Consider the following 12855-nt stretch of genomic DNA (forward strand, 5'->3'; position numbering starts at 1 on the left):
TAGTAAGCGCTTAACAAATGCCAACATTATTATTATTATTATTCTCTGGGCCCTCAGTTCCCTCATCTGTAAAATGGGGAATTAAGAACTGTGAGCCCCCCGTGGGACAACCTGGTCACCTTGTAACCTCCCCCAGCACTTAGAAACAGTGCTTCTGCACATAGTAAGCGCTTAATAAATGCCATCGTTATTATTATTATTATCTGGAAAATGGGATTCAAATGTGAGCCCCCCGTGGGACAACCTGGTCACCTTGTAACCTCCCCCAGCGCTTAGAACAGTACTTTGCACGTAGTAAACGCTTAATAAATGCCATTATTATTATTATCTGGGAAATGGGGATTCGGACTGTGAGCCCCCATGGGACAACCTGGTCACCTTTTGCACGTAGTAAACGCTTAATAAATGCCATTATTATTATTATCTGGAAAAATGGGGATTCAGAACTGTGAGCCCCCCACTGGACAATCTGGTCACCTCTGTAACCTCCCCAGCGCTTAGAACAGTGCTTTGCGTATAGTAAGCGCTTAACAAATGCCTATTATTATATTATTATCGCGCCCCGCAGCCCATCAGCGAATCCAATTTGTGCAGCCCCGGGGGGTGTTATAGTCGAGTCGGAGTTAATACTGATGTATCGACGCTTGATTTCCCAGCGGCACACGCTATAGGGGCCCCGTATACGGTACCTATACGGAGCCCGGCGGGCACTCCCGGGGCCCGGTTTGGGGAAGGAGGAGGGAAGGTTTGGGGAAGGAGGAGGGGGCTCCCGCTTCGCTTCCCCACCTCCTCCAGGAGGCCTTCCCAGACTGAGCCCCTTCCTTCCTCTCCCCCTCCGTCCCCCTCTCCATCCCCCCATCTCTACCTCCTTCCCTTCCCCACAGCACCTGTATATAACGTATATATGGTTGTACATATTTATTACTCCTATTTATTTATTTATTTATTTATCTTGCTTGAACATTTCTATCCTATTTATTTTATTTTATTTATTTTGTTGGTATGTTTCGTTCTGTTCTCTGTCTCCCCCCTTTTAGACTGTGAGCCCCACTGTTTGGGTAGGGGACTGTCTCTATGTGTTGCCAGTTTGTACTTCCCAAGCGCTTAGTACAGTGCTCTGCACATAGTAAGCGCTCAATAAATACGATTGATTGATTGATTGATTGATTGGGGGGGACCGGGGGGCTGGGGAGCCCTCGCCCGCAGCCCGTCTCCTCCATCTTTCTAGCTCCGGGGTACCCCAGGTTTATCGGGGAGCCTGGACATCCACTTTCCTACCTATGAGCCACTTGGATCACCATGGAAAACAGGCAACGTGCTCTATGGGCAGCACCGCTTCTACGATTCCCAAGAAAGGCAAGTGTGGACAGGGTGCCGGGGAGCTTGGGGGGTGGCGGGGGGTCCGGTGAGGGAGGGGGAGGGAGCTCTGGCGCCGGGGACCAACTCATTTAGTCATTCAATTCATTCATTTATTCATTCATTCAGTCGTATTTATTGAGCACCTGCTGTGTGCAGAGCACTGGACCTAAGCACTTGGGAAGTCCAAGTCAGCGCTCCCAATAGTATTCATCATTCATTCAATCGTATTTATTGAGCGCTTACTGTGTGCAGAGCACTGGACTGAGCGCTTGGGAAGTCCAAGCTGGCAACAGAGACCAGTCCCTCCCAACAGGGGCTCACAGTCTAGAAGGGGGGAGGACAGAGAACAAAACAAAACATATTCACAAAATTAAAATAAATAGAATAAATATGTACAAATAAAATAAATAGAGTAATAAATATTAAGAGCTTACTATGAGCAAGCACTACGGTGGATACAAGCAAATCAGGTTGGACACAGGCATGTCATTCAATTCAGTCGTATTTTTTGAGTGCAGAGCACTGGACTAAGCGCGTGGGAAGTCCAAGTTGGCAAAGTAGAGAGACGGGCCCATACCCAGCATTCATTCATTCATTCATTCAATTGTATTTATTGAGCGCATACTGTGTGCAGAGCTACTGGTACTAAGCACTTGGAAAGTCCAAATGGGGCGCTCCAATCGTATGATCCCTGGAGAAGGTGGGCAAGCTCCTGCACTGTCTACAATCAATCAGTGGTATTTAATTGAATGGCTCTATTCATTCAATTGTATTTATTGAGCAACTTACTGTGTGTGCAGAGCACTGGACTAAGCGCTTGGGAAGTCCAAGTTGGCAAATCTAGAGACGGTCCCAACCCAACCAGTGGGCTCACAGTCTAGAATCAATCAATCAATGTATTTATTGAGCGCTTACTGTGTGCAGAGCACTGACTAAGCGCTTGGAAGTCACAAGTTGGCAACATATAGAGACAGTCCCTACCCCACATTCATTCATTCATTCAATCGTATTTATTGGGCGCTTACAGTGCGCTCCCAGTAGTATGATCTGGACAAGGTGGCAAAGCTCCTGCACTGTCTACAATCAATCAGTGGTATTTATTGAATGCATTATTCATTCAGTCGTATTTATTGAGCACTTACTGTGTAGAGGGCACTGGGACTAAGCGCTTGGGAAGTCCAAGTTGGCAACATATAGAGACGGTCCCTACCCAACAGCGGGCTCAGTCTAGAAGGCTTTTCATTCATTCATTCATTTCAATCATAGTTATTGAGCACTTACTGTGTGCAGAGCACCTGTACTAAGCGCTTGGGAAAGTCCAAGTTGGCAACATATAGAGACGGTCCCTACCCAACAGTGGGCTCACCAGTCTAGAAGAATAGTGAGGATGATGATAATATTTGTTAAGTGCCAAACACTGTACTACACCCGTATATATGTATATGTTTGTACATATTTATTACTCTATTTTACTTATACATATCTATTCTATTTTATTTTGTTAGTATGTTTGGTTTTGTTCTCCGTCTCCCCCTGTTAGACTGTGAGTCCACTGTTGGGTAGGGACCGTCTCTATATGTTGCCAACTCGTACTTCCACTAAGCGCTTAGTCCAGTGCTCTGCACACAGTAAGCGCCTCAATAAATACGATTGATTGTACTAAACGCTGGGGGGGGATACAAGAATCATCAGATCCCCCCCCCTCCGCCCTCCGTGGGGCTCGCAGTCTAAACAGGAGGGAGAAGAAGCTAACAGAGGCCCAGAGAAGTGAAGCGACTTGGGCAGGGACTGTCTCTATATGTTGCCAATTTGGACTTCCAAAGCGCTTAGTACAGTACTCTTCACACAGTAAGCGCTCAATAAATACGATTGATGATGATGATGGTGACTTGCCCGAGGTCACCCAGCGGCCGGAGAACCCAAGGTCCTCCAACTTCCAGGCCCGGGTCCTGCCCACTAGGCCGGGCTGCGTGCCTTGTGTACGTGTGCGCTGTGCTCCCAGGTTGTGCGTACGCACATGCTCGCCGCGCCCGCCTTTCCGGTCTCCCCATCCCACAATTCGTCTCCATCCCGACAGCGCTGTGTTGACAGCGATTCCCTCCCCGGGAAACTTGAGCCGAGGGGGCTGGGAGAGGGGGGCTGGGTTGGTGGGGGTGGGCCGGGGGCGCCCGAGGCTGGGGATGGGGGTGGGGGGCACCGCCTGCGGCCCGGCGGGATTTTCCCAGGAGTCCGCGGGGCGGGCAGGCGTCCCGGCCTCTCGGCTTTCACAATATTGTGGCTGACCCTAATCCAACAACGTTGTTTGGTTTGGGAAATTGAGTTAATTAGGTCCCCCCCCCGCCCCCCCTCCACTCCCCCCTTGTTTTTAATTAGCGGGAAATTGAGAGAGGAATTTCCCATGACAGCTTTACACAACTTCCAAATGTCTCTTTTGTCTCCCGCCCCAGAGGCGGGCGGCCCGGCCGGCCTGCCGTAGTCGTCACCGTGCCCTTCTGGCCCGGGGAGCCCGTTGTCGGGTAGGGACCGTCTCTACGTGGTGCCAACTTGGACTTCCCAAGCGCTTAGTACAGTGCTCTGCATACCGTCAGCGCTCAATAAACTCATTCATTCAATCGTATTTATTGAGCGCTGACTGGGTGCAGAGCACTGGACTTAGCGCTTGGGAATTCATTCATTCATTCAGTCGTATTTATTGAGCGCTGACTGGGTGCAGAGCACTGGACTTAGCGCTTGGGAATTCATTCATTCATTCAGTCGTATTTATGAGCGCTGACTTGGTGCAGAGCACTCAACTGAGCGCTTGGGAATTCATTCATCATTGTTGTATTTATTGAGCGCTGACTGGGTGCAGAGCACTGGACTAATAAGCCACTTGGGAATTCATTCATTCAGTCAGTCGTATTTATTGAGCGCTGACTGGGTGCAGAGCACTGGACTAAGCGCTTGGGAATTCATTCATTCATTCATTCAATCGTATTTATTGAGCGCTGACTGGGTGCAGAGCACTGGACCTAAGCACCTTGGGAATTCATTCATTCAGTCAGTCAGTCGTATTTATTGAGCACTGACTGGGTGCAGAGCACTGGACCTAACGCGCTTGGGAATTCATTCATTCAGTCAGTCAGTCGTATTTTTTGAGCGCTGACTGGGTGCAGAGCACTGGACTTAGCGCTCTGGGAATTCATTCATTCATTCATTCAATCGTATTTATTGAGTGCTGACTGGGTGCAGAGCACTGGACTAAGCGCTTGGGAATTCATTCATTGAGTCAGTCAGTCGTATTTATTGAGCACTGACTGGGTGCAGAGCACTGGAACTAAGCGCTTGGGAATTCATTCATTACATTCATTCAATCGTATTTATGAGCACTGACTGGGTGCAGAGCACTGGACTAAGCGCTTGGGAATTCATTCAGTCAGTCAGTCGTATTTTTTGAGCGCTGACTGGGTGCAGAGCACTGGACTTAGCGCTTGGGAATTCATTCATTCAGTCAGTCAGTCAGTCATATTTATTGAGCACTGATTGGGTGCAGAGCACTGGACTAAGTGCTTGGGAATTCATTCATTCATTCAATCGTATTGAGCGCTGACTGGGTGCAGAGCACTGGACTAAGCGCTTGGGAATTCATTCATTCAGTCAGTCAGTCGTATTTTTTGAGCGCTGACTGGGTGCAGAGCACTGGACTTAGCGCTTGGGAATTCATTCAGTCAGTCAGTCGTATTTATTGAGCGCTGATTGGGTGCAGAGCACTGGACTAAGCGCTTGGGAATTCATTCATTCATTGTCGTATTTATTGAGCGCTGACTGGGTGCAGAGCACTGGACTAAGCGCTTGGGAATTCATTCATTCATTCATTCATTCAATCGTATTTATTGAGCGCTGACTGGGTGCAGAGCACTGGACTAAGCGCTTGGGAATTCATTCATTCAGTTCAGTCAGTCGTATTTATTGAGCGCTGACTGGGTGCAGAGCACTGGACTTAGCACTTGGGAATTCATTCATTCATTCAGTCGTATTTATTGAGCGCTGACTGCGTGCAGAGCACTGGACTAAGCACTTGGGAATTCATTCATTCAATCATATTTATTGAGTGCTGACTGGGTGCAGAGCACTGGACTAAGCGCTTGGGAATCATTCATTCATTCAATCGTATTTATTGAGCGCTGACTGGGTGCAGAGCACTGGACTAAGCGCTCGGGAATTCATTCATTCATTCATTGTCAATCGTATTTATTGAGCGCTGACTGGGGTGCAGAGCACTGGACTAAGCGCTTGGGAAGTCCAAGTTGGCAACATATAGAGACGGTCACCCTTACCCAACAGCGGGCTCACAGTCTAGAAGGGGGAGACCAGACAATGAAACAAAACATATTAACAAAATAAAATAAATAGAATAAATATGCCAGCAGAAGGCTGACCCTTCCACTTTAGCTCATTTTGGGCAGGGAAAACATCCACTAACTCGGTTGTATCGTACTCTCCCAAGCGTTTAGTACAGTGTCCCCGCACATAGTATAACGCTCACTAAGAGAAGCACCGTGGCTCAGTGGAAAGAGCGCGGGCTTTGGAGTCAGAGGTCATGGGTTCAAATTCCGGCTCCGCCACTTCCCAGCTGTGTGACCCTGGGCAAGTCACTTCCACCTCTCTGGGCTCAGTTCCCTCATCTGCAAAATGGGGATGAAGACTGTGAGCCCCCCCGTGGGACAACCTGATCACCTTGTAACCTCCCCAGCGCTTAGAACACTGCCTTGCACAAAGTAAAGCACTTAATAAATGCCATTATTATCATTATTATTACTAAATAATACCAGTACTTGTACTTGGGAAGTACAAGTTCATAAATTTAATAAAATAAACTCAATAAATACGATTGAATGAACGAATGAATGCTCTTCACCCAGTCAGCGCTCAATAATTATTAATGAATCAGCGTGGCTCAGTGGAAAGAGCCCGGGCTTGGAGCTAGGGAGTCAGAGGTCATGGGTTCGAATCCCGGCTCCGCCCCGTGTCTGCTGTGTGACGTTGGGCAAGTCACTTCACTTCTCGGAGCCTCGGTGACCTCATCTGGAAAATGGGGATTAAGACTGTGAGCCCCACGTGGGATAACCTGATCACCTTGTATCCCCCCCCAGCGCTTAGAGCAGTGCTTTGCACATAGTAAGCGCTTAACAAATGCCATCATTATTATTATTAAGGCACTAAGCCTTAGTGCTTCGAACAGTGCTTGGCACATAGTAAGCGCTTAACAAATGCCGTCATTATTATTATATACATATATACAGGTGAGCTTAAGGCGCTAAGCCTTAGCGCTTCGAACAGTGCTTGGCGCATAGTAAGCGGTTAACAAATGCCATCATTATTATTATTAAGGGGCTAAGCCTTAGCGCTTCGAACAGTGCTTGGCACATAGTAAGCACCTAACAAATGCCATCATTATTATTATATACATATATACAGGTGAGCTTAAGGCGCTAAGCCTTAGCACTTCAAACAGTGCTTGGCACAGAGGAAGCCCCCCCCTTCTAGACTGTGAGCCCACTGTTGGGTAGGGACCGTCTCTATATGTCGCCAACTTGTACTTCCCAAGCACTTAGTACAGTGCTCTGCACACAGTAAGCGCTCAATAAATACGATTGATAATACATATATGCAGGTGAGCTTAAGGCGCTAAGCCTTAGCACTTTGAACAGTGCTTGGCACATGGTAAGCGCTTAACAAATGCCATCATTATTATTATATACATATATACTGGTGAGCTTAAGGCGCTAAGCCTTAGCACTTCAAACAGTGCTTGGCACATAGTAAGCGCTTAACAAATGCCATCAATATTATTATATACGTTTATACAGGTGAGATTAAGGCGCTAAGCCTTAGCGCTTCGAACGGTGATTGGCACATAGTAAGCGCTTAACAAATGCCATCATCATTATTATATACATATATACAGGTGAGCTTAAGGCGCTAAGCCATAGTGCTTCGAACAGTGCTTGGCACATAGTAAGCGTTTAACAAATGCCATCATTATTGTTATATACATATATACAGGTGAGCTTAAGGCGCAAAGCCTTACCGCTTCAAACGGTGCTTGGCACATAGTAAGCGCTTAACAAATGCCATCATTAGTATTATATACATATATACAGGTGAGCTTAAGGCGCTAAGCCATAGCGCTTCGAAAAGGGCTTGGCACCTAGTAAGCGCTTAACAAATGCCATCATTATTATTATTAAGGCGCTAAGCCCTTAGCGCTTCGAACGGTGCTTGGCACACAGTAAGTGCTTAACAAATGCCATCATTATTATTATATACATATATACAGGTGAGCTTAAGGCGCTAAGCCTTAGCACTTCGAACAGTGCTTGGCACATAGTAAGCGCTTAACAAATGCCATTATTATTTTTTAAGGCGCTAAGCCTTAGCCGCTTCGAACGGTGCTTGGCACATAGTAAGCCCTTAACAAATGCCATCATTATCATTATATACATATATACAGGTGAGCTTAAGGCGCTAAGCCATAGTGCTTCGAACAGGGCTTGGCACATAGTAAGCGCTTAACAAATGCCATTATTATTATTATAAAGGTGCTAAGCCTTAGTGCTTCGAATGGTGCTTGGCACATAGTAAGCGCTTAACAAATGCCATCATTATTATTATTAAGGCGCTAAGCCTTAGCGCTTCGAACGGTGCTTGGCACACGGTAAGCGCTTAACAAATGCCATCATTATTATTATTAAGGCGCCAAGCCTTAGCGCTTCGAACGGTGCTTGGCACATAGCAAGAGCTTAACAAATGCCGTCATTATCATTATCATATCTGCTCTCCCGCCTTCCAGATAACTTCTATCTGCACAACCTGTCGGCCCCAGCCCACCCTCCTGACCGCCAACCCCAACTTCAGCGGCCTGGCCCGGGGCGGCCCCGTGGGCTCCTGCAGCCGGGAGCGGGAGCCCGGCCACCTCCCGGACGGCGCCAAGGAGCCGGACCGCTTCCCGCCGCCCAAGGAGAAGCTTGGCAAGGCGGAGGGCAAGGAGCGGGCCGAGGAGGAGGCGGTGGGCAAGGAGCGCCGGAAGCTGGTCCCGCCGTTGGCACCCGATGCCCACTGCAAGGAGGGCCCCCCTCAGCGTCCGGCCTGCCAGAGCGGGCCCCGCCAGCTCAACTCCTGCCTCCTCCTCGGCTCCAAGATGCTCAACGGGGAGCCGGGCAAAGCGGGGTTCGCCAGCTGCTCCGGGGCACCCCCCTCCCCGCCCCGGCTGCGCCAAGGAGCGGGCCGAGCCGGCCCAGCCCTACGGCGAGTACCTGGAGCGGCGGCAGATGCTCCACCACTCCGTCTCCTACGCCGTGCCCCCCGGCCCCCGGCGCCGCCCGCCTTCCCCTGCCTGCGGCTCCACGCGGCCCCCCGCCGCCCGCGAGGGCAAGCCGCCCGGCCCGGCCTTCGGGCACCCCAGCGACAAGGGCCGGCCCGTCCAGCCGGCGGGCGAGCCGGGCGAGCGCAAGGAGCGGCCCCCCGAGGCGGGCGCGGCCCCCCTGGGGGGCTACTGTCCACCCGCCTACCCCCACCCGAAGGCGGAGGGGAAGGAGCGGAGGCCGGGCCTGAACGCGCGCCTCAAGGGGCTGGATTACTTCAACGGCGCCGAGGGCCCCTTCCCCCGGCCTGCCCCCCGCCAAGCCCGGCCCGGACAAGGGCGGCTACTTCGACCTGCCCGCCGCCGCCTCCCCCGGCCCCCCAGGACTGCTCCCCGCCCCCACCCCCAGGACCCCCTGGGGGTGAAAATCAGCCCCTCCTGCTGCACTTTAGACAAGGGCCCCAGCCTCGCCCCCCAAAAGGTGGCCCGCATCCGGCACCAGCAGGCCGCGGCCCCCGAGCCGGACCAGGCCGAGGCCAAGAGGAAGGCGGCCGAGCTGGCGGGCTCCCTGGGCTACGGCGGGCCCCACCTGCCCCCCTGGACGGTCCAGGGGGGTCAGGGCCCCCCGCCGCCCCTGGGCGAGGACCGCCCGGGCCCCTTCTTGGACCCCTTCGGCCGGCAGCGGCGGCAGCTTGAAGCCGGCCCCGCTCCTGAGCCAGGACCCTGCCGGCCGGGCCCGGCGAGGTGTCGGCCATGAAGAGCCTCCTCAAGTACAGCAACCAGGCGCTCATCGTGGGCCAGAAGCCCCCCCTTCGTGGGCCTGGGCCACCTCAAGCCCGGCTGCGGCCAGCAGGACGGCAAGTTCCCGGGGGCCAAGGGGGCCGGCGGAGGCGGGAGCGCCCGGACTGCGCCCGCGGCCGGGACCACGAGGGCCCCCACGGGGACGGGGAGGTCCGGCAGCCGCCTGTGGGCATCGCCGTGGCCCGTGGCCCGGCAGAAGGAGAGCCACGGGCGCAGCGAGCCCGTCTACCGGGCCGGAGCCGGGCGGCAGACCCGGGCGGCCCCCCGGCCTCAAAGGTAAGTGCTCCTTACCTTATCAGGCAGAAACTCCTCACCCTGGGCTTCAAGGCCGTCCATCCCCTCGCCCCCTCCTACCTCACCTCCCTTCTGTCCTTCTCCAGCCCAGCCCGCACCCTCCGCTCCTCTGCCGCTAACCTCCTCACCGTACCTCGTTCTCGCCTGTCCCGCCATCGACCCCCGGGCCTGGAATGCCCCCAATCCCTCTGCCCCTCCGCCAAGCTCACTCTCTTCCTCCCTTCAAGGCCCTACTGAGAGCTCACCTCCTCCAGGAGGCCTTCCCAGACTGAGCCCCCTTCCTTCCTCTCCCCCTCTCCATCCCCCCCATCTTACCTCCTTCCCTTCCCCACAGCACCTGTATATATGTATATATGTTTGTACATATTTTTTTTACTCTATTTATTTAATTTATTTGTACATATCTATTCTATTTTATTTTGTTAGTATGGTTTTGTTCTCTGTCTCCCCCTTTTAGACTGTGAGCCCACTGTTGGGTAGGGACTGTCTCTGTATGTTGCCAATTTGTACTTCCCAAGCGCTTAGTCCAGTGCTCTGCACATAGTAAGCGCTCAATAAATACGATTGATGATGATGATGATTCATACGTTCATTCGTATTTATTGAGCACTTACTGTGTGCAGAGCACTGGACTAAGCGCTTGGGAAGTCCAAGTCGGCAACATACAGAGATGGTCCCCACCCAACAACGGGCTCACTGGATACGAGCCGGTCGCCGACACGCCACGCTTAGCTCTTCGTGGGCGGGGGATGTGTCTGATTCATTCATACGTTCATTCGTATTTATTGAGCGCCTACTGCGTGCAGAGCACTGGACTAAGCTCTTGGGAAGTCCAAGTCGGCAACATATAGAGACGGTCCCCACCCAACAACGGGCTCACAGTCTAGAGCGGGGAGATCCGATCCATCGGACTCTCCCAGGTGCTTAGTACAGCGCTCCACACCCGGGAAGTGCTCAGTCAGTAGAGTAATAATAATAATAATGTCGGTATATGTTAAGCACTTACTATGTGCCAAGCACTGTTCTAAGCGCTGGGGAGGTTACAAGGCGATCAGGTTGGCCCACGGGGGGGCTCACCCAATTTTAATCCCCATTTTACAGATGAGGTAACTGAGGCACAGAGAAGTGAAGTGACTTACCCAAAGTCACACAGCTGACAGTTGGCAGAGCCGGGATTTGAAACTGTGACCTCCGACTCCAAAGCCCGGGCTCTTTCCACCGAGCCACGCTATCTGATCGTATTTATTGAGCGCTTAGTGCTAGAAGCAGCATGGCTCAGTGGAAAGAGCCCGGGCTTTGGAGTCAGAGGTCACGGATTCAAATCCCGGCTCTGCCAATTGTCAGCTGTGGGACTCTGGGCAAGTCATTTCACTTCTCTGTGCCTGTTACCTCATCTGTAAAATGGGGATGAAGACTGTGAACCCCCTTGGGACAACCTGATCACCTTGTAACCTGATCACCTTGTAACCTCCCCAGTGCTTAGAACAGTGCTTGGCACATAGTAAGTGCTTAATAAATGCCATCATTATTATTATTATTAGAACAGTGCTTTGCACATAGTAAGCGCTTAATAAATGCCATTATTATTATTATTATTAGAACAGTGCTTTGCACATAGTAAGCGCTTAAATGCCATCCTTATTATTATTATTATTATTAGAACAGTGCTTTGCACATAATAAGCGCTTAATAAATGCCACCATTATTATTATTATTATTATTAGAACAGTGCTTTGCACATAGTAAGTGCTTAATAAATGCCATCATTATTATTATTAGAACAGTGCTTTGCACATAATAAGCATTTAATAAATGCCATCATTATTTTTATTAGAACAGTGCTTTGCACATAGCGCTTAATAAATGCCATCATCATTATTATTATTATTAGAACAGTGCTTTGCACATAGTAAGCGCTTAATAAATGCCATCATTATTATTATTATTATTTCGAAGCGCTTGGGAGAGGACGGTAGAAAGTAAACCGGGGCGCTTAGAGCAGTCCTTGGCACAGAGTAAGTGCTTAACAAGTACCCCAATTATTATTATTATTATTATTTCGAAGCGCTTGGGAGAGGACTGTAGAAAGTAAACCGGGGAGCTTAGAACGGTCCTTGGCACAGAGTAAGCGCTTAACAAGTTCCGTAATTATTATTATTATTATTTCGAAGCGCTTGGGAGAGGACGGTAGAAAGTAAACCGGGGTGCTTAGAACAGTCCTTGGCACAGAGTAAGCGCTTAACAAGTACCGTAATTATTATTATTATTATTATTCTTATTTTGAAGCGCTTGGGAGAGGACGGTAGAAAGTAAACCGGAGCGCTTAGAACAGTCCTTGGCACAGAGTAAGCGCTTAACAAGTACCGTAATTATTATTATTATTTCCAAGCGCTTGGGAGAGGATGGTAGAAAGTAAACCGGGGCGCTTAGAACAGTCCTTGGCACAGAGTAAGCACTTAACAAGTACTGTAATTCTTCTTCTTCTTCTTCTTCTTCTTCTTATTATTATTATTATTTCGAAGCACCTGGGAGAGGACGGTAGAAAGTAAACCGGGGCGCTTAGAACAGTCCTTGGCACAGAGTAAGCGCTTAACAAGTACTGTAATGATTATTATTATTATTATTATTATTATTATTATTATTATTTCGAAGCACTTGGGAGAGGATGGTAGAAAGTAAACGGGGCGCTTAGAACGGTCCTTGGCACAGAGTAAGCGCTTAACAAGTACCGTAATTATTATTATTATTTCGAAGCCCTTGGGAGAGGACGGTAGAAAGTAAACCAGGGCGCTTAGAACAGTCCTTGGCACAGAGTAAGTGCTTAACAAGTACCATTATTATTATTATTATTACTATTATTATTATTAATTATTATTATTATTCTGCTTCCCTCCTGGCGTCCCCGAAGCCGGCTGCTCCCGGGTCCTGCACGTCATCGACCTGGAGGCCGAAGAGGAGAGGAATCATCTCTGTGACGAGAGGTTGGGCCTCGCGGGACGAGAGCTGCTTCTCCAGTAAGGACCCCCCCCCCTCGAACCCGCTACCCGCTAACCGCCCCC

The 12855-nt window shown here is 50.3% G+C and overlaps 1 protein-coding gene across 1 annotated transcript in view; it reads left to right on the plus strand.

Annotated features, from left to right (window-relative positions):
- Positions 1–656: 656 nt before the first annotated feature.
- BAHCC1 (BAH domain and coiled-coil containing 1) overlaps positions 657–12855 on the plus strand; it is a gene marked incomplete at its 5' end in the record, with an annotated part of 81385 nt that continues 69186 nt past the window's right edge. Inside the window, 14 exon segments of the mRNA XM_038742916.1 lie at positions 657–745; positions 1229–1248; positions 1251–1304; positions 1307–1353; positions 8190–8217; positions 8219–8599; positions 8601–8977; positions 8979–9069; positions 9072–9407; positions 9410–9514; positions 9516–9587; positions 9590–9685; positions 9687–9778; positions 12691–12810. Of these exon segments, the coding sequence (XP_038598844.1) occupies positions 657–745; positions 1229–1248; positions 1251–1304; positions 1307–1353; positions 8190–8217; positions 8219–8599; positions 8601–8977; positions 8979–9069; positions 9072–9407; positions 9410–9514; positions 9516–9587; positions 9590–9685; positions 9687–9778; positions 12691–12810 (1908 nt within the window).

The sequence above is a fragment of the Tachyglossus aculeatus genome, unplaced genomic scaffold (genome assembly GCF_015852505.1).
Source record: "Tachyglossus aculeatus isolate mTacAcu1 unplaced genomic scaffold, mTacAcu1.pri scaffold_1_arrow_ctg1, whole genome shotgun sequence".
NCBI lineage: Eukaryota > Metazoa > Chordata > Mammalia > Monotremata > Tachyglossidae > Tachyglossus > Tachyglossus aculeatus.